This window comes from Uloborus diversus, chromosome 1 (genome assembly GCF_026930045.1).
Source record: "Uloborus diversus isolate 005 chromosome 1, Udiv.v.3.1, whole genome shotgun sequence".
NCBI lineage: Eukaryota > Metazoa > Arthropoda > Arachnida > Araneae > Uloboridae > Uloborus > Uloborus diversus.
The window spans coordinates 255,132,842-255,155,076 of NC_072731.1; the positions used below are offsets into that span (position 1 = coordinate 255,132,842).

The 22,235-nt window shown below is 32.8% G+C and overlaps 1 protein-coding gene across 1 annotated transcript in view; it reads right to left on the reverse strand.

The window, feature by feature from the left end:
• LOC129220183 (atrial natriuretic peptide receptor 2-like) overlaps positions 1 to 22,235 on the reverse strand; it is an 89,062-nt gene that overhangs the window by 50,600 nt on the left and 16,227 nt on the right. Inside the window, exons 3-4 of the mRNA XM_054854547.1 lie at positions 6,967 to 7,119; positions 74 to 228 (exon numbers count right to left, since the gene is read on the reverse strand). Coding sequence (XP_054710522.1) covers positions 74 to 228; positions 6,967 to 7,119 — 308 coding nt within the window. The remainder of the gene's footprint in view (positions 1 to 73; positions 229 to 6,966; positions 7,120 to 22,235) is intronic.

Consider the following 22,235-nt stretch of genomic DNA (forward strand, 5'->3'; position numbering starts at 1 on the left):
TTTTTTATATATTAATAATAGTATACATTTAAATTTACTATAATAAATTATAAGAAGTAGGTAAATTTCTTACCACATCTTCTGTGTAGTTGAAGTTGTAGTTTTTCAATGCAATTCTTTTTACATTCTGAGAAAACTCAATATATTCCTCCGAGTAAGGCTGATTCAAACTGACAATCATCAATGACTGATAAGCTTCTTTTATTTCTTTTCTGATTGCATCTTCTTCTAAAAATTCAAGAAAAAAAGTTTCACCATTATGAAAATATATTTCAACACGAAGTTAAAATATAACACTTAAATTTAGTTAGATGCAGCTAGAAATTAAAAATTGGTAAGAAAAGCGACTCAAATTACTTATTACTGATATTATAAGTACAATGTTTTTAATATAAAATTTAAATTCATAATTATTATGTGCTAAAGCCTACCCTAAAACCTTGAAGTTACAATTTAGAAGCCAATTTACTGTCACGTGCGGAACAATAAGACTATAATTTCCCCAACATTTTGCTACAGATCTTAGCATTTTGATTAAACAGGAGTAAGCACATTTTTCAATTCATTTTTAATTTGATACAGAGACATTCATGAACAATTATAGCTTAATTTAAATAATTTTGTTATTTAAAATTTCATTTAGTTGCACGTGTCACGTGCGGGACCTCCAAAGTCCACATCTTGAAATTTGCTGAATGAATTTGTTAACATTTTTACTCTATTAATATATCAATGACGAAGCAAGTAGTAGGTTTAGAAAGCTGAAGTTCCAACGTAAAGGAAACCTATCTCATTTACTCTGAAATAATAATTTAAATCATTGAAAAAAAAAATTATGTATAGGGCCATTCCACGGAAAATAGTTATTTTCGCCCCGTACGTGACGGCTCGGATATTTCATTAAAAAACTGTAATTTAAAAGGTAATGAACAAACTTTTTGCTTAAGAAATCACACGTTTATGGTTTTTTAAGCAACAAATATTTTTGCCCTTAAAATTATCATTTTTAATGAAATGTATGAGTTGCCACGTGCGGGACAACATTACCATTTCCCGTGGAATGACTGAACAGCTGTGACATTTTTAAGGCATATTTTTTTACCACGCAGCAATTCTAAATTAAAGACCTCGGTTGAGGAAATGTACAGCTCTGCTTTTCACGTCTGCGGACGAATCTACATGAAAACCGATTGAAAGCAAGAAACATCAGGATTGATGAAATCAAACAGAAAAAGGTCAGAAAAAGGTTCTTCCGTGAATCATCGTTGTTTATACTTAAAATAAACCACCAGTTCAGTTATTCCATCCGAGGACTGCAGTTTCGCGCTTTTTAGCACTCATCAGCCCGGAATAGGAATCACATGAGCTGGAGGCGAAAAATCTCTTAAGGGAGCCAAGAGAGTCAAACAAACTGGTAGCTAATGTAGAATTAGCACACCAGATGAGTGACCGCAGCAATGGTGCTGTTCAACTCAAAGATTGATGGCAAGGCATGGTATTTTGTAGTAAGTTAGCACCCTAAGCCAGGGCTAAGGCAGAGAATACTTAAAAATACACCACCAGCTCAGTTATTCCATCCGAGGACTGCAGTTTCGTGCTTTTTAACTTCGTGCTTAACCCTTTAATCCTGGCCATCAATCTTTGAGTTGAACCGCACCGGTCACTCATCTGGTGTGCTAATTCTACATTAGCTACCAGTTTGTTTGGCTCTCTTGGCTCCCTTAAGAGATTTTTCGCCTCCAGCTCATGTGATTCCTATTCCAGGCTGATGAGTGCTAAAAAGCACGAAACTGCAGTCCTCGGATGGAATAACTGAACTGGTGGTGTATTTTAAGTATTTTTGCCTTAGTCCTGGCTTAGGGCGGTAACTCATCGTTGTTTGTTTACAATTTTTCAAGCAATGTGGATGTAAAACAATTGATTTCTGTAGTTTCCCCAAGTGTCAACAATCGTAAAGCAGACTACAGTTCCATAAGAGTTAAATAAGATTCAAAGTTGACGACCCAAATGCATTTTGCAATGAGTAAGCATAAGGGAAAGTGGTTTTACATTAACTCTACTTCGAATGTCTCTACTCTGAACAAGATAATCTCAAATTCCAAGTTTCCGAAATAAATAAATAAATACAGATAAATAATGTCATGTTCACCGTTTTCAATAACCTCAAAGTGAATCGAAAACCTGCTGAAGTATTTCATCGCAAAAACAGTTTTTTCCCCCTTTGGAATAATATTTTTTTCTATCTGAATGTCTGAATCATTGCGTTTTAGGCATCTAATTATCTGAGCAATAATGATCAACTTTATGATATGACTCATCCTTGATATTTCATTGCTGAGAGCTGTATAATTTCATGATCAGAGCTATAAAATCTGTCGCAGTAAGCCAGAAAGATACTTCTTTCGTCTCTGATTGAGCATTAAATGCTCCAACATAAATATTATTGTCAAGATCCGCGCCTGAGTTTTGTACAGAAGTGGAATGCAAAGAATTGGCAAATACTATATCTGAACGAGCTGATGTGTGCATCACATGACTTCCTTTTACACCAATTTAATGTTATTTCTCCATTATTGCAATTTTAATGTGATTCAAGAGTTAACTCTCTAAATATCACCAACAATGGCTACATTGAAACCAGATTAAATGAAAAAAAATCGCCAAATTTGTTGCCAAGTTGGTGATAAAACGGCGATCAATAGACATATCGCCAAATATATCGCCAAGTGTCCGCCAAATTATAACACCACTTGAGTTTGCATCGAAATTAACAATGATTTCCACCCCAAAAAAAAGGGGCAAAAGTCCCCTTTAGAAACACTCGAATTCAACCAAAAGAGGAGGTGAACAACTAGATCCTACTAGGAGTCTACGTACCAAATTTCAACTTTCTAGGACATACCGTTCTTGAGTTATGCGACATACATACACACACACGCACACATACGCACATACATACGTACATACAGACGTCATGAGAAAATTCGTTGTAATTAATTCGGGAAACGTCAAAATGGATATTTCGGGCGTCTATACGTTCTTAGGTACATATGTATGTACGTGTGGTCGGGTCGCAAAAAAACCTCAACATTCATTTTTGGGTGAACAAAATGAAAATCAAGGCGATTTTTGAGTGAAATTTTTTTTCGCGAATACAATAGTTCCTTTTTTGTAAAAGGAATTAAGAAAACATCGATATCGAAATTATTCTTTGAGGACGTTTTTACGAAAATTATTTAAAGAATCAAAACATGGACCTAGAGACAACGATTCTCAACCATTAGTCCGCGAAAAGATTGGCCAGTCCTCATAAATTCTGCGTTAAAAAGATTTAATCTCATCCGAAAACATTTACAAGAATGCTAACAATAATGAAATAAAAAAATTGGAATAAAAAACAGAAATAAAAAATTCATACGATCTTTTTTACGTTAGTTTTATGATCACTTTTCATCACTTTCTGTGGTTTTTCTCTAAGGTTTGTTCACGTTTATATAATACATAATTACAGTAATTACTTCTCTTTGTATTAATATAAAACTTTTATTACAATTTTACTATTAACTTATACAAGTTCTTTTAATACCTAACAAAGTTTCTCAAAACGAGCTGATGTGTGCATCACATGACTTCCTTTTACTCCAATTTAATGTCATTTCCCCATTACTGGCAATTTTAATGTGGTTCAATAGTTAACACTCTAAATATCACCAACAGTGGCCAAATTGAAACCAGATTAAAAAAAAAATTGTCCCCAAGTTGGCGACAAAACGTGGCGACCAAAAGATAGACGATATATCGCCAAGTGTCCGACAAATTGATCGATTGAAAAATCCACCACTTGAGTTTACATCGAAATTATCAATGATTCCCCCCCCCCCCAAAAGGGGCAAAAGACCCCTTTAAGAACATCTGAATGTAACCAAAAGGAAAGGTGCACAACTAGATCCCACTAGGAGTCAACGTACCAAATTTCAACTTTCTAGGATATACCGTTTTTGAGTTATGCGAGATACATACACACATGCGCACATACATACGTACATATGGACGTCACGAGAAAATTCGCTGTAATTAACTTGGGGGTCGTCAAAATTGATGTTTCGGGTGTCTGTACGTTCGTAGGCGTATATCCACGTGTGGTCAAGTCGAAAAAAAAAACTCAACATTCATACGGGGATGAGAAAAATGGAAATTAAGGCCGATTTTTGAGTGAAATTTTTTTCACGAAAACAATACTTCCTTTTTTGTAAAAAAAAGTAAAAAGAAGGAAAAAAAAAAAAAAAACTACGGGCGAAATTTTTTTACAAACTTTACCAGTCCGCGGGTCAAAAAAGGGCCTATAAACGCTCATTTTATACAATCCAATAACAATTGAAATGTAGAAATAAAATAAACTCGTCTAACAAAACACGATCTTTGTAGTAAGTTCTTATTGTACGATCTTGTTTTGAAGAGACAGCAACTATTTTCATCAATTAAGAATATATCGATTCTCAAACACAAACAGATTTCCATGACTCCAAAGCATTCCAAGACTCAAAATACAGTTCTGGTTTTGAACTCAAAAAAAAAAAAAAAATGTTTACTTTCGCTATCAACAATTTCTTTCCAGTGATGAGAAACATGGATTTATGTTTTAAATAGAATGTAATTCGTTTCCCTTTATCACCACTGTTACTTTAAAAAACTCATAAAACAAAGAATGCTTGTTTTTCTTGAGAAAGGTAACTGTTATTATTTTTAGCTTCTGCAACCACACAATCTTACTCTATACTTCCTAATGATGCAAAAAGGGAAACAGTCTATTTATAGAATTTTCACATACTCAACAGCTAGAACTCGACTTTTGAAAGAAAATAGAAAGTGAAAAAATAGACATAAATTTTCTAACTGTCGTTTACAACTTGGCGAATGAAATAAATATTCCTCTGGTTCGTTTGAGTGACGTTAGTGGCCACGAGTCTTGAATTCAGTTTTTTCCCTCCGTTGTATTGTGAAAGGTAAGAACTTCAGACTTTAGATACATTAAAAAATCTATATAATTTAAGGATTTTTTTCACATTGAAACTAAAATAATTTAATCTTAAGAAAGTTTATTTTAGATGCGAAACGTAATACACGCATGAAGTTTTGTTTATGCAAATGCAAAGTTTTGAAAGCATGAAATTTTGACTGCGCGAAGTTTTGTCCAGGCGAAGTTTTGACAGCGCGAAGTTTTGTCCAAACGAAGTTCTGAAAACGCGAAGTTTTGGCCATGCGAAGTTTTGACCGCGCGAAGTATTGTCCACGCGAAGTTTTGTCAATGCAAAGTTTTGATGGCGCGAAGTTTTGACGGCGCGAAGTTTTGTCCAAGCGTAGTTTTGGCCGCGAAGTATTGTCCGGCGAAGTTTCGGCCGTGAAGTTTTGACCCATTACCCAACCTACAGGTCATTTTACAGTGTTTTGTCCAAATGTAGACTTCTGAACATGACATGTTTTTGCCATAATTATTTAATTTACTGTTTGATTAGCACATTGTTTTATTTTGAGTTTAAATGTTGGTAGGATTAAATCAGAATACAATTTTGTGGTAATTTAAGAGCAAATTAAAGAGTAATGGCAAAAAAAAAGTGTCATATTGTGGACATCATACATTTGAACAAAAAACCGTAAAATGGCCCCTAAGCAGTAATTTATCATCATAAAATTGTCAAAAGTTTATGTCAAAAACAAAAGATAGTTTGGAGTTATTCTAGCCCGTATGAATTAAATGATTTCATTAATAATCCTGCAGAAATAAAGATTTTCGATGTAGTAAGATGCAAATTTCAATCAACCTTACGAGCACGCGTTTCAAGGTTACGAGGGACAATCTCTTCCAAGCAAGGAAAGGTATAGTGCAGCTCTGCTTAGTTGAGCTGTGACCTTGACAATGTTTACCTGTTTTAGGGGAATTTAGTGAAAAATAGACGTGCTATTGCTCGGATTTTAGTTGGAATATTTTTGAAAAAATACTAAGAAAGTTTCTCAACTTAACTTAACGCCAATTACCCCCCTCCCTTTTTACCGAAACAGAGGTAAACATTGTCAGAGTCGGAGCTCAATTTCTCAGAGCTTCACAATAGTTAGCCTCAAAAAATATAACACTTCACAGCTTCATTTCTTACCCTGAAGAACTTTTAACACCGAGAGAGGCGTATGTGGATTTTCTATCAATTTCAAACAGTTCGATTTTTTTTTTCACTTTGTGCAATTTAACCCTAAAAAGCATAGTGTTGCCATTTGGCAATATATGCTCAATTTAGTCTTTCAAAACGCTGTAAGAACGAATTGAAACTCTGTAGTTGCCAAAAGTCAAAAACAAATGCCCCCTGAAAATGCTATTAAATCAATTTTAACCTTGTAAATGCACTAATCTGGTGGAAAACAAGAACATATCTCTTTTAACGGTATTCGCTAATGTAGGACATTTTTTTTTTTTTGTAGTTCAGGAAGCTTGAAAATGCATACTTCTTTTAATTCTATGAACTTTTACTAGCTACTAGGAACTACGTTTACTATTGCTTAATAGCACTTTTGCAAATTTTTCCATATTTGAGACATTTAATGGTTAATTATTTGTTGTTTTTGCAGTTAGAACCCGATGTTGCTAAGTGGCTGTTCAACCATAAACCCTACCTAAATTGAACTGCTGTTTTTAAAAAGCATTTTTCTCATGATCTGAACAAGTTTTAAGCCAAAGAACATATTTTAAAGGATTAAAAAAAAAATCATTCATTTAAGGGTTAAAAAAAAATCAAAGAAATTGAAAAAAATGCCATTTTTGAGGGTGATTGGGGAGGGGGGGGGATTAATTTTCAAACTTGTAATATTTATAGCCAGTAGTCAGTGATGCTGCACTACTTTTAAGGATTTGTATTTTTTTTCCCTTGAAACAATTTCTAAACTGTATCACCAACTAGGAAAGAAAGTGTCAGGTCTTACCAATTCCTCGGTGCCAGGATTGATTTCCTTTCGCTTCGTCTTGTATCAACTCGGTGTAGAAAAACGCAAACTCTCCAGAAGCTGTCATGTCAAGGCGTTTAGCGACCAACATCATTTCGCGGACGTCTTTGTCACCCCCAAGTATGACAATGACTGGAAGAAAGGAAAGAAAAAAAAGTCACTGAGAATGGGGTTTTTTCCTTCAGTCAAAAGTACTACTTTTAGTCACTGAAATTGATAGTATGAGCAAAAAAAAAAAAAAAACTAGAAAATATTTTTTTTTTCCAAGAGTTATTTTTTTTATTATTTTTTTTAAATGTCCGATTTTTCAAACAATTCATGGTCTTGATGACGTCACAAATTATGTATTTTGGCGCATCTACCACGATCCACGTTATGATAATTAACAAGCGAATCAAATATTGCGCTCTACGTTTGCTATCAACCATATCGTTGCCAATACACGTGAGTAATGATGCGAATTAAATATTTTGCTATGTGAATGGCAACACTGAATAGCATTTCATCATTTGTGATGTCATTGGCAAGATTTGTAAACAATGAAAGCGCACCGATTAAAGTAATTTTTAAAAATATTAAACTTAAATAAACTATCCAAAAAAAAAAAAAAAAAAAGATCATATCCGTATGTTTTTAAGCATGCTCTTTAAAAAAAAAATACTTTTAAAATTTTGGAAACGACCCATTGTCATTTTTAAGGGAGTTGCGTAGTGCGTAGTAGCGATGAATTTCAGAATTCAGCGAAATTAGTATAGTGCTAAAACACTCATTTTCGCTAAGCTCTAATATTCGCGAGTCTGTAGTATTTGGGAAAATTTAGGTCCGAGAATCATTTAAAATTCGTTATAGATAATCAACTTTCGGTTCTGTTTATTGAAATTCATGAAATTTCCAGCTTGTAAAATCAACGATCTATTCATTTTTTACAGCTCACGAAAATAAGTGCTTTTACAGTAGTACATACAGTGGTGGCCAAAAGTATAGACACTTTTGGAAAGTTTTTAACTTTATACGCTTGAGGAAAATATTATGCTTCACGAAATGCTAACATTTTAAAGGTTTATGCAATATATCAAACAGCTTTATGTTATATCCAAAGACTGCAGTTTCAATCTTATTAGAACTCATCAGTTTGGATTAATGAACAACCTAGATGCAGGCAGATGTCATCTCATTGAAGTTGAGAGTTGTATTTAGTACCAGTATAATTAAATACCCGTATCAATAAAATTAGTATAATTAAAATATAATTAATATAAGTAAATACTAAGTTTTGCCTTCAATTCACGAGTTGAACCACACCATGCTGCGGACACTCGCTGGTGAGATAAATCAACTTTATCTACCAGTTTGTTGTCACGCTTAGCAGCAATGAGATGACATCTGCCTCCAGCGCGGTTATACACTAATCCAGACCGATGAGTTCTAATAAGATTGAAACTGCAGTCTCTGGATGTGATAACCGGGGGCTGTCTGGTATATTGCATGTAGTTCTGCCTTAGCCCTGTCTTAGGGTTGGTAACTTATTGCTAAATTTTAATGATAATTTAATATACGGAATTCAGTAAGCAAAACAAAAATCAAATATTTGAAAAACAAAAACAGTTACAACCAATAGTTGTAAATAAAAATAATTGTAATTCGAACACGTAAGAAACAGTCCTCTTTCGATAGAACAAAGAACAATAACGAATAAATCTAGCTGTATGCATGTCACTATGCTGGCTGTTTGATTGGTTCCGAGAACAGAAACTGATTGGCCAGCACTGAAAAATTGTGTAAGGTTACCATGGTTAATCAGGGCCCGACTAACTAAAAGTGAGGCCCAAGGCCCACAATAATTTGGAGGCCCCCTGAAGGCTATTATTTTAAAAATGTGTGCATTTTTTGTATAGTTGTAATGCTTTATAGCTGTAATTCTTTAAGTAATTCGGGGCCTCTTAGAAAGAGGGGGCCCCAGGCCCAGGCCTAGTAGGCCTGTGCGGTAATCTGGCCCTGTGGTTAATTGGTGTAACATTACACAAATTCTGGAGAAAGTCATATTATTTTTTGAAAAACTAAAATTGGTGAAGGAACTCCCGATGGTTTGTAGGAAGTTCCACCTGCCGTCGAAATTGCTTCAAAAACGGGCTCAGCGACCGACGTAGAGCCAGTAATTTCTCGCAAGGCAAAAACAACATGGCCGACACTACTTGTTGCGAAGAAGCCGGCAGATGATCTAGGTTTTTGGCATGCAGTAAGTTGTTACTTTGCATATTCTTTCATCACAAAATATAAGTGGTTATAATCTTGTCAGATACATGTAAGAAATCATGGGTGCATATTTTGTAACTTCAATCTTTGTAAATTTCTCTAGATTTTATTTAACTTTGCTTGCTTCCTCCTTAAATTGGATCCAAAACTTTAGAAAGCAGTGTCATGTGGAATGTTTTAAATTTTATTGCTTGTTTTTTGAAGATTTTTTTTTCCACGTTAAGAAAAAGAACTCATAAGTAATTGTTTTACACATTGCTATTTCAAAGTTACGTTTCTTCAAACATAAATTACTTGCTTTTGAAACAGGAATATATAATTTTCGTGTCAATTATGATCAAATTTCGTGTGTCTTAGTAAACTTATCTGGCAGATTGATAGAATAACAAATATTGGGAAAAAATAAGGTTTTGAATTAAAAAAAAGAGTTTTAAAAGTACTTAAAAAAATTATTTATTTCTAGAATGTATCAACCATATCTCATGGTATTTAAATATTGTGTTTGAAATTGACAAACTAAGTTATAACTTTGAAAAGACATGGCACCCACAAGGGGGGGGGGGAGGGAGGTTCAAGAGGATACCACAGCAAAAAACCCATTCTGAAAAGGGGCCCAAGATGAAAAGAAAATAAGTGATTAAAATTTATTTTTTATACCCACTGACAAAAATTTAAAGAGCCCAAGTTGCGATCTAGCAAAAGGGGCTTCTTAGAAGGTCATTATTACAAGTATTAAATTTACCAGTATACTCTGAAAACGGGAGCATATAAAGCTTTAAACAGTTAAAATGATTCACTTGGTAAAAAAATAGCAGTATTAGTGAATGTAAATATTTTAATAACCGTAATGCACTGTGTGGTTTAAAAATGATTTTTTCTAAAGCAATAATTAATTGACAACTTTTAACAAGAGTCCTGTGGTTTCTGAAACCTAATTTTGATGTACTTCACAAATTTAAAGGTATACACGCATATATGTTTATATTTTTTAATTTCATGATATCGCAAATGAGAAACTTATTCTATCAAAACTAATTTCATCCGTGTACTAATTTTATTTTTTTAAGCGTGGGTGCAATGGATCATAAAGGACTTGACTTCTCCTCAACTTGACAAAAGATAGCCTAAATCACATTTTTAAATCTTAGATTCATTTTTTGTTGTGTCTATTTTGTGCTTACGTAATAGTGCGTATTTTTCTCTTCTGTAACTTAAGCACATTAACAATTTCACTCAAAAATCGACCTTAATTTCGATTTTACTCACCCCCAAATGAATGTTGAGTATTTTTCGACCCGACCACACGTGGATATATGCCTAAGAAAGTGTAGATACGCGAAATATCCATTTTGACGATTCCCGAGTTAATTACAACGAGTTTTCTCGTGACGTCGGTATGTACGTATGTATGTGCGTATGTGCGTATGTATGTATCTCGCATAACTCAAGAACGGTATGTCCTAGAAAGTTGAAATTTGCTACGTAGTCTCCTAGTGAGGTCTAGTTGTGCACCTTCTCTTTTGGTTACATTCGGATGTTTCTAAAGGGGTCTTTTGCCCCTTTTTGGGGGGAAATCATTGTTAATTTCGATCTAAACTCGAATGGTGTTATAATTTGGCAGACACTTGGCGATATATCGCCAGTGTTTTTTTCGCCAAGTTTTGTCGTCAACTTGGTGACAAAGTTGGCGTTTTTTTTTTTAAATCTGATTTCCATTTGGCCAGTGTTGGTGATATTTAGAGAGTAAACTATTGAATCACATTAAAATTGCCAGTAATGGGGGAATGACATTAAATTGGAGCAAAAGGAAGTCATGTGATGCACACATCAGCTCTTTTTTATATATGAACATGGGTGTACATATCTTCCAAAATGGAATGTTTTCCTTTTCATTAGCCCTTCAAAAAACAAGTGCACAGTAATATCATGAAGCGTTTCTAAATTGAAGAAACATGGAAGAATTGCACACACCAAGTTGAACTAACAGTAAAAACATTTCAAAGCTTGTAATAACAAGTTCCGTGCACCAGGACTAGGATGTGGCGCCAGAAATAATCTTTTTGTGAAAAAGAAAAGAGAAAATATCGCAGAGAAAGAAGTTAAACTACAGAAAATGATGCTCTTACATTTTTTAAGTAATAAAATCCGATTTTCATACTTTAATTTAATTTTTTAAAGTCAAACCTTAAAATAAATATCTTTGTTAAGTTTTTCATGTCACTCGCAAAATATTATATATATATATATATATATATATATATATATATATATATATAAATATATATATAAATAAATATAAATATATATATATATAAATATATATATATATATAAATATATATATATATATAAATAAATATATATATATATATATATATAAATATATATATATATATAAATATATATATATATATATATATATATATATATATATATATATATATATATATATATATATATATATATATATATATATAAATAAATATATATATATATATATATATATATATATATATATATATATATATATATATATATATATATATATATATATATATATATATATATATATATATAACGTATTTGATTTTCAAGACTGTCCTTGTAAACGACAACTTCATTATTTTGCATTTTTAGATTTTTAAAATCTTTAAAAACATTTAATGTAAATATACAAAAGTAAATAAAAGTGTAGGCATACTATGTAAATTTAACAACTGAAATTACAGCACTGAAAACATCGTTATGGAAATATATTTATGAAAATGTATTTATTTAAACAATCATTTCCACAGAGTCGCTAAAATATCCCCAAGATAATTCAAAATCTGAATTTACTTTCAAATTAATATCAGTTTTTATCGTAAGGATTGAAACGCATTCCTATGGTTAGTGACGATATGAAAAATAAAGTAACATTAGACTGCTGTTGGGGCAACAGCTGTTACACAAACGAAACTTGTTCTTTCATGCATTCTTGAAAACTGACACTTGTCAAAGACGACTTAATGAGCATGGATTAAGTCGTAGTTTGACGAAAGTTTCACGGTGGATAAAACGAAAACAACATTTGACAAGCAATTTGTGAAAGAACAACAAACAAACCGGGTGTAAAAAATGCTGGTAACTGTTTTGAAAGTACGCTATTCCTTAGAAATGCAAAGGAAGAAACATTATATACTGCATTAAAGTGATGTCCAACCTTTTTTCGAACGGGGGACACATGAATATAAAAATATAATTCATATAAAAAGGACTCTCTGAAATCAGATTTAAAAAATATATAAAATGTAAATATATTTAGATTTTTCTAGATAGCATGAGAAAATATGGAAATAGGAAGAAATTTATCAACGACGAATTGTTGTTATCATAAAAATGTGCTAATTTATTAATGAAAAATTTCTATTTTTTTACTTCCTTTTACAAAAAAGGAAGTATTGTATATTCGCAAAAAAATTTTCACTCAAAAATCGACCTTAATTTCCATTTTACTCACCCCCGAATGAATATTGAGTTTTTTTTTCGACTCCACCACACGTGGATAAGTGCCCACGCAAAATTTCGATAATGACGATTCCCGAGTTAATTACAACGAATTTTCTCGTGACGTCTGTATGTACGTATGTATGTGCGTATGTATGTCGCATAACTCAAGAACGGTAAGTCCTAGAAAGTTGATATTTGGTACGTAGACTCTTAGTGGGGTCTAGTTGTGCACTTAACTTTTTGGTTGCATTCGGGTGTTTCTAAAGGGGTCTTTTGCACCTTTTCGGGGGGGAAATCATTGTAAATTTCGATGTACACTCAAGTGGTGTTATTATTCGGCGGGCACTTGGCGATATATAGCCAGTCTTTTGGTCACCAACCTGGCGACAAATTTGGCGATTTTTTTAAAAATCTGTTTCAATTTGGCCACTATTGGTGATATTTAGAGAGTAAACTATTGAATCACATTAAAATTGCTCGAATGCAAACAAAATTGGAGGTGCACAATGAGACCCCACTAGGAGTCTACGTACCAAATTTCAACTTTCTAGCACATACTGTTGTTGAGTTATGCGACATACATACGCACATACGTACATACAGACGTCACGAGAAAACTCGTTGTAACTAACTCGGGAAACGTCAAAATGGATATTTCGCGTGTCCATACGTTCTTAGGCACTTATCCACGGGTGGTCGAGTCGAAAAAAAAAAAAACTCAACATTCATTCGGGGGTGAGCAAAAGGGAAATTAAGGTCGTTTTTTGAGTGAAATTTTTTTCGCGAATACAATACTTCCTGGAGATTACAACTCCAGACATAGAACCGAGAGCGCTGGTCAAACCACACATCTAGTATTGAAATTAGAAAACGTATTGATCCAAACTACAATTACACCCGTTATGTTCAGATTGAGACACTAAATTTCATGCCAACAGAACTTGTTCTACCATTGATTTTGGAATGGTTACGGGGATTGATTGGAACTTTGTGCTGAGCTGAGATCTGATCACAACCCAGTCATGCTCGAATTCCATATCCAACACAATCTTACTAATCAACCAAAAGTTGTTAAGTCTATTAATTGAACCACGTTTAAAGTTACCTTGGAAGAACTCCTCCTTAACCCTCCTCATATTAGAAATGCTCAGGACATTATCAATGCCTTTACCAATGATAAAACGAAAGAGACTAGGGATAAAGCAACCTTTACTAAACCTATTCAAAAGCAAAGAATATTCACAAGAATTCCCTAGAATGCTTCCTGATTATATTATTCAAATTATTAAGCTTAAGAGATACCATCATTCTCTTCGGAACTCGGCACTTTTTCCTCCTTATAAAGCCACTTGAAATAAATTCAATAATAAATTTAAGAAACTCGTTGCAGATTACAATGATAATAAATGGAATCATTATCTTTCTTCCGTCTCACATGTGAAAAAATATAGCTCGACTATTGAATTTCTTCTTTAAAAAATGAGTAGTGAGGAGTTTAGAAATATGACACCTAACAAATTCAGGGGGAAAATTGAGAAGCATTGTAACATATTAACTAATTGTTTTCTCTTTTTGTAATGAAAAGCTGTGAATCGTTTTGGATTATTTTGAGGGGGATTAAAAGAAATATTCATAAAATCGTGGAGTCAAAAAAGTTGTGACAACTACTACTATTACAAAATCGATTTAAATTATAAAGACTAGGCTCGATTATTTCCGAAAGAACTTCTGATCATCTCCATTTTTCATTTCCTACTGTTAGTTCACACTCTTTCTATAGATAAATGTCTTGTTCAAATTTTCAATCGCTAATAAAATACTTCTCATTCATCCGCTGAAGTTTAAATAACATACATTTTTTAAAACTTGTACTGGATTACACATGATGTTCATACAGTTTTTTTTCTTCAAATTTTACTTCATTAAATAAAATTAATTAATTAATGTAGGAATGAATTAAAGTAGAAAATCAAATCTAAATTAAGGATAATTTAAAGTAGGAATTGACTTTTTTTATATTAACTTGTTCTGTAAGTGACTTAATTTTGATCAAAGACCATAAAGTAAAGAATAAAAAAAAAATTATTAAATATAACCAAAAAATTCCGATTGCGTAAAAACCAAAAGAACTAAAAATAAAAAAACATAAGCCCAGTAGTTTAGAATGTTATTAAGTACCACTGAATAACTACACCATTGAAGTAGTATTATAATCGATATACAAATAAGACAAATCATAAATTCAAAAGCAAAATAGAAGGATCAACAGTCGGGGTCCATTCCTTTTTGACTAGTGAAATATGAATGGGCCCCAACTGATGATCCTTTTATTTTGCTTTTGAATTTATGATTTGTCTTACGGTGTGTATCGATTATAAAACTATTTCAATGGTGTAGTTATTCAGAAGTACTTAATAACATTCTAAACAACTGGGCAAACATTTTTTTCTTTTTAGTTTTTTTGTTTTTTACGTATTCGGGTTTTTTGTTTTTATTTAATAATCATTTTTTATTTTACACTTTTTAGTTAATTTTTATTGACTTAGTTTTGATTATAAGACGGTAAATTTCGCAATCTTGTCACTTCATTCAGAGAGTTTATAACGTAAGGATTATTAAGTAACTTGCGGTGGACTGAACTACTGCTAACCCGGCTTAAAGCTACATATGCTTGACCTTTAGCAAAACTACGCGAACTTAAATCAGTCACAGCTATATAAACAGCCTGTATAACTCATGATGATGCGAGCTCGGAAACGTCGTCAGTCAAATCTTTCTGGCAAAACTAAAAAAACCCGACAAGAAAGTACACGTCGCGAAACTCAGTCCCCTGAATCACGACAAAAACAAATGCAGCATGTTAAAGATGAAAATCGGATTAGTAGACTTAGTAAACAAAAACATCTAGGCAGAGAAATTGCATTTGTCTCACGCTGTGTTGCATGCAGGTAGCGTGCGACACCACCCCAAACTGACAATATGACAACTGGTTATTCATATGGTGAATTTTGATTACTTTCATGCGTTAGACAAATCGATTGACGTAAAAATCATCAAAATTGGCTAAGGCTTTTAGTCTCTACAATGCCACATAGGAATTAACATACATACATACATAGACTCTATATACATACATATAATCACATTACCCACCTTTGCGTTGCGCACGCGCAATCTGGCAAAAACGGCTGAATCGTTTAAAACATAACAATTTCATAAAAATCTTTGAGCTAAAAATTAAAGTTTTGAACTTTTGTCTTCTTTCTTTGTATCCATAAGCTCACATCTTTTTGTATAGTTTCTTGTAGATTTAACATTGGCGAAAGTTACTGATTGTGATTATTTGAATGAAAGTGGAGAGAATTCGTAGGGAAAGAAAACTGCAAACGTTTTTTGATTTGTTATAAATGATCATTAATATATATACAATATTCATTTACATAATGATGTTTAAAATGTTTTTTTTTTTTTTTTTTTTTTTTCATTTTGTGCTTGGCAATGATTAAAAGTAAGAACAATGTACTCATTTTGAATTAGATCTTGCCAAGCAGTGTCTCGGATAACGGCAGTTGCCCACATTTATTTCTGCGCGACAACTTTTTCCTTTCCTTTTTTTACATTCGATTTTTTTTTCTTTTGCCCCGGTGCAGTGGGGGAGAGGGGAGAGGGAGTTAATTCATGAAAACATAAGTTTTTATGTACTATTTCGTTATGATGTTTGTTTCACTCTTGTAAGATTACTTGGTATCCAGTTACTCTTCGCAATCCTAGCGAGCTCAGTTCGCCCCCATATTACCTTATATTGGGGGATTAGCTTTGCAAGAAAACGAGTAAAACAAACCCACGAAAAACGAATGCAAACAGCGAAGAATTTGATTGTTCGGAAAAGAAACACATATACTACATAGATAAATGATTATTCTGCGTTAACGGCAAAAACAGCATTCTTAACGCAAAATCAATGAGAACAACATTACACGGACAAAGATAGTTATTATGCCTTCTCTGCTGAATTAATGTAATGTTCCACTGCTTTTATTTTGTTGCAGCTTTGAGGAGATAATGCTAGTTCTTTCATCCAAAAAAGAGTGTGAAGCATTTTTTTTTTTTTTTTTTTGCATCATATTGTCAGTTACAAGTAATATGAGAGTTTTTCAACGTGAGGCTTTTTTGTAACCCATTAAGGATTGGTGGATATATTAGAAAAATAATTTAGTTAGATGGTAATAGATAGTAACGGAGGCAGTGCTTAGGAAAGAACACTAATTTTTTGCATGAATTATTCCAAGAATAGAATAAAGATGGATACATTTGTAAAATTAAATAATAATAAAAAAAACACTGAGAGCTGCCTTAGAATAATAATTCTACCAGACAATGACTACAGTAAATTTAGAAAGGAAAAATTCCTTGCAAATTGAGAATAGACTTTCGCTGCTTTCCAATTTCAGAATAAATTAAACTTAATCCCCTATAAAATTTTATTTTCGCTTGTCCAATTTAGCTAATGTCAGTGTGAAGTTCATACTACACTTTTATCAGTGGAATAATTGGTGAGGAGTGTGTTTTGGATCGGAGTAATCTGGTGAAAAGGGTGTAACTAGGGCAGGAGATGGTGTTTTCCTATGGAAAAATCGGTAAAGGACGTAACTGGGGCAAATGCCATGAAAAGCTGAAAATGTTAGAAATTTTTGGATCGGTATAGCCGATTCTACAGCGCTTAGGGTTCGTTACAAGCGTCTGAAAATACAATAAAAATATAAGTCATCAGTTGGTACCAACTGAATCAAATGATCTCTACGACCGCGGGATCGTTATATCCCGAGTTCACTATAGCGGGGTTCGACGATATCACCCTTTAAAAAAAAACTCTAATGGTATTATGCACTACATTTTTCATTTCAATTTAAATCTTACGGTATTATCAAAAATGTCACTACTAGCCCCGGTTTCCCTTATCTCAAATTTTTAAAGCAATATGATAATTTGCAATCTCAAACTAGAAAGTAAGAAGTATTATAAATGCAAAATTGTTTTAAACCTCCGCCTATGAGGTCCGTTATTTTGGAGGGAAGCTGGTCGACAGAGGGCAATTGCTCTTTTGGCTTCGAGAAATTAAGCAGTTGCACATATCGTCGCCGCAGAGCAGTGGCGTAGCTACAGCGTTTGCCGGACAGGGCGGTTCCTCAATTTGCTGCCCTTTCGTTGTGAAATGGCTATTACATAGAATGCAATATTTAAATTGCTTCTTGATTATCATAACGTGGTAAAAAGATGCGCCAAAGATGTGACGTCAACAAGATCCCGCCTTGTTTGAAAAATGGGACATTTTAAAAAAAATAATTAAAAAATAACTGTTGGGAAAATAAAAATATTTTCTGAGTCCATGTTAGTATTATTATTTATTTATTTATTTATTTTTTTGCTTATTCTATCAATTTCAGTGACAAAAAGTACTACTTTAGACTGAAGGAAACAACCCCATTGATCGGCGCAGCTGAACGTTTTTTGAGCTCAACTGTTATACCTTAAAATTTTTTTTTTTTGCAGTTCGAGAACTCTAGGTTTAGAATGTTGTCTGAGCCATTCAGTAGTTTTTTTGTGAAATTTAATGATTTAAAAAATCTTGAATTACGCCAAAACAAATATTTTTTTTTCATAAAACTAGTAAGATTAAAAAACGAAATACAAAATAATATTTTAAAACCTAAAAAAACACGCTTTTGTAGCAAAATGAACTGGAAAGTAAAAAATCTTAAATCCTCTTAACGTTTTTGTATGTTCAGTAATGAGAAGATGTTCCATAGCTAAGTGTAACGTATTTTTTTTTTTTTTTAATGAATGAGCTTAAAATAATAGAAATGAAATAACTGACCAAACAAATAACTTTAATGCAAAAACAAAGTATAGGTGACTTGATATTGGACGTCTTAAATTTCTCATCGCTATCTAGTCTTTAGCATTTTGGAATGATTCCTCGCCAAAACGCAAATGTTGAGCACTCCACGCTCTTTTTTAGTCAAGTTATTTGTTTGGTTAGTAATGTTATTCTTATTGTTAGGGGAGAGTGTTGTAAATTGGGACACTTTTCTTATTTTAATTTTTGTCGTCAATTATTTAAATAAAATTTAAAATCTAAAATGCACATTAAAATGCCCCAACATATTTCTCTGCATTTTTTTTTTAAATTCAGACAGTTTAAAAATAAAATATTGCCAGCCATTTTAAGTAAGAGTTCCAAACTGTACCAAAGTACAACATCCTATGTACCTTGGACTGTACTGTTTTACTTGGACTCTACACATACTGTTTAACCATGGGACACTGTTTATGATTCAGGAAACAGCCATATACTTAAACCAATTATTGCACCAAAAAAAAAAAATTTTTTTTTTTCGCGAATACAATACTTTCTTTTTTGAAAAAGGAAGCAAAAATATAGCTAAAGGAGAGATTTTCTCACTGCTGAACATACTTGACATTAAAAGATTATTTTTCGCTTTTTATTTCATATTGCTTCAAAAACGTGTTTTTAACTTTTAAACTAATATTTTCTTCAGTAATAGAAATTAAATTTGGATCTAATAATCCCATTCAACGTGTTACGAAAATGAATCGTGGAAAAAAAAAACTTCTCTGCCATTCATTTTTCTAAAGAAAGCTTAATCGCATAGAAACAAAGCATGCTTCGTATCTACATTAATTAAAGAGACTAACGACGCAAAAATACCATTTTGAGTATCACGAACATTCTTGAAATAATTAAATGTAAGTTTTAATTGGAAACATAAATCAACCGATTAATTGAACGGACGCATAGAAAATACCTTAAACATTTACTAGACTGAAACTGTTGAGAAGTGAACAAAGATTGATCTATCTTAACCTAAATAATGGTGTCAAGTATAATACACATGAATCGGGAATTCTTCCTTATCAAAAGTATGTAAAGTTGTTGAAGAATACTTCTTCGGATAAAATATTGAAATTTTGCTGAAGTTTTAATTAAAGAACCTCTTCAGGAACAATTTTATATTCGTGTTCTGTTACAAATCCCGGTTTGAATAGAGTAAAAGAACTAAACCGGTGTTTGAAAGAGCTGCTTGGAATCGATTTGAAGAATACCCAAAATATGTTCCTTCTCTAGGGAAATTTAAAATGCATTTTGTTCGCTCGACTGCTTTAGTTTCCAATATTATTAGGGCTTAATTTAAAGAAAACCCATTCAGGACGTTTAAAAAAATATTTTCCAAACATCTGCTTATAAAATGAAACTATGAGTGTGTTTTAAGTAAATGTATATTTAACAACGTTAATAATAAAAATTCTTGGGAAAAACTGCAGACACGTGTTTCAGGATTACAGTTACCAAGACCTCTTTTTTCGTCAATGCAAAAAGATGTGAGCCTAAGGATTTAAAGATACGAGCTTTCCAACCATACGAAGCTCGAAGCGCTAAAATGCATTTTTCATGTAGAATGAGCTGTTTAAAAAATCAATTAAAACTTAATGTTTCACGCTTCCAACAATGAATTTCAACAATGAAAAGAGATAAAATTAAAAATTTTGACTTTCGCTAACTAAAAAACGCTTATAACTTTTTTCTAGTTTATTTAGGCTAAAGTGGATTTTCGCTAACTAAAAAACGCTTATAACTTTTTTTCTAGTGGATTTAGGTTATTGGACCTTGGGCGCCCAGACAATTTCTTCGTTAGGAGTATTTTTTAAAGAGCTTTCCAACCATATCAAATTAGAAAAAATTGGACCATCCATTCACGTAGAAAGAACAATTAGGACGAAAATGCGTTTTTTATTCATATCTCCTTTAGTTAGCGTTCGATTTCAAAAAATTTTATTGATGACACTAAAACTCGGCAATAGCTACCGAACTAAAAAAGAATGAAGGAAATCGGTTCACAAACAGAGGAGGAATCGGTACTGAAAGAAAACGGCTTGCCTATTAATATATAAAGATCCGACAAAATTTTTGTCGATTCTTTTCACATTCGTCAAGATATTCAAGGTTCATTGGAGATCTAAACCCGGTGTCTGGTATTTTGTTTTGCAACTTGTGCATTTTATTTTTGTTACGTTTACACTTACTTCTTAGTACGATGGTATATTTCGGGTTTTGACTACTTACTATAGCAACTGGCAAAAATATGAAACGCGCAGAAATAGAATATATGAGTTTAGTCTTGAAAACGGAATAAGAAAGCTATTCGACGAAGATAAATTGAAGTTAAAAGTCTACTCCCAAATTAAGTTCTAAAACTTTAACATCGGTATTGCATTAACAACTTTTTGAATGGTACACGACTACTATTAAGTAACCGTTTAATTCCATGTTTACACCAGTAGAAAAGAAAATATTTTAAAGAATAAAATAATTCATTTTTTGGGGATTGAGTGGCAACAACGCAAATGTAATCAGTAGATCGCCATAAATGGGGACTTGGGGCCGTGGTAGCCCGATTGGTAGAGTGTCGGATTCGGGGCCGGAGGCTCCTGAGTTCGAACCTCGATGGTCGAAGACCCATCGTCGTTATTAAAGGGGACTGGGCGACGTTAAATATGCTCGTGGTCTCAATGTCCTCCAAGTGAAACGATACCTCTGTGGGTGCTAGCACCAGGTAGCTATTAGCTCCTGGTCTAGTTCTAAATTCTCATTAACTGTTCGATCCGGTGATGGTGCTGCCATCTATCGGTATAAAAAATAATGGAGGCAAGGCACTTAGTATGCAGTCCTCGACATAAATACAGTTGTAGTCAGTTGTGACTCGGAATCGTAAAATCGTAAATGGGGACTTCGGGGCCTCAGGTGGCCGAGTTGTTTGAGCGATTGCTTGACATATGAGTACTAGGGGGTGAAGAGTTCAATTCCAACTCCACTTGTAATTTCCACTCTTTGTGTTGAAAATCCTTTCATATATTGTCTGCATGTGTTCTGTAAAATCTTATATAATTAAAAACTGATCGTATGTACCTATCTATGCAAATATGTATGTCCAAGTTTCTTCTTCCGAACGACAGTAAACTGACCATCGAGCCAGGTATCAAAGATTCGTAATCTTCCCGCCTTTATGTTGGGTTATTTAACATAATCCTCTGATAATAATTAGTGGAGATATCAATTGAAAACTATTAATTATGACACTTAGATTTCAACATAAAATCCTTATTTTTCGAAGGCTTTCCTCCATTCAAATTATTATTCAGTGCTTCATCTCAACTTTCCGTAACAATGCTTTTATTAAAATTTGTAGCGGTGAAGAAAATCACTGAGAAAAAATATCTGTTACCATTTTTCCTCGAATTTAAACAAATAAAATTTTGAATTTTGTTTTGAGGCTTTTCCTGAAATCGAAGAATTTAAAATGTTTATTTATTTATTTATTTATTTATTTTTGATCATTTTTCCACAAGCTACCGAAAAATTTTACTGATTTTTTTTTTTTGTTCAAGCCTGGTCGTTGGACACGCGTCACTTGACATAACTTTTATTTT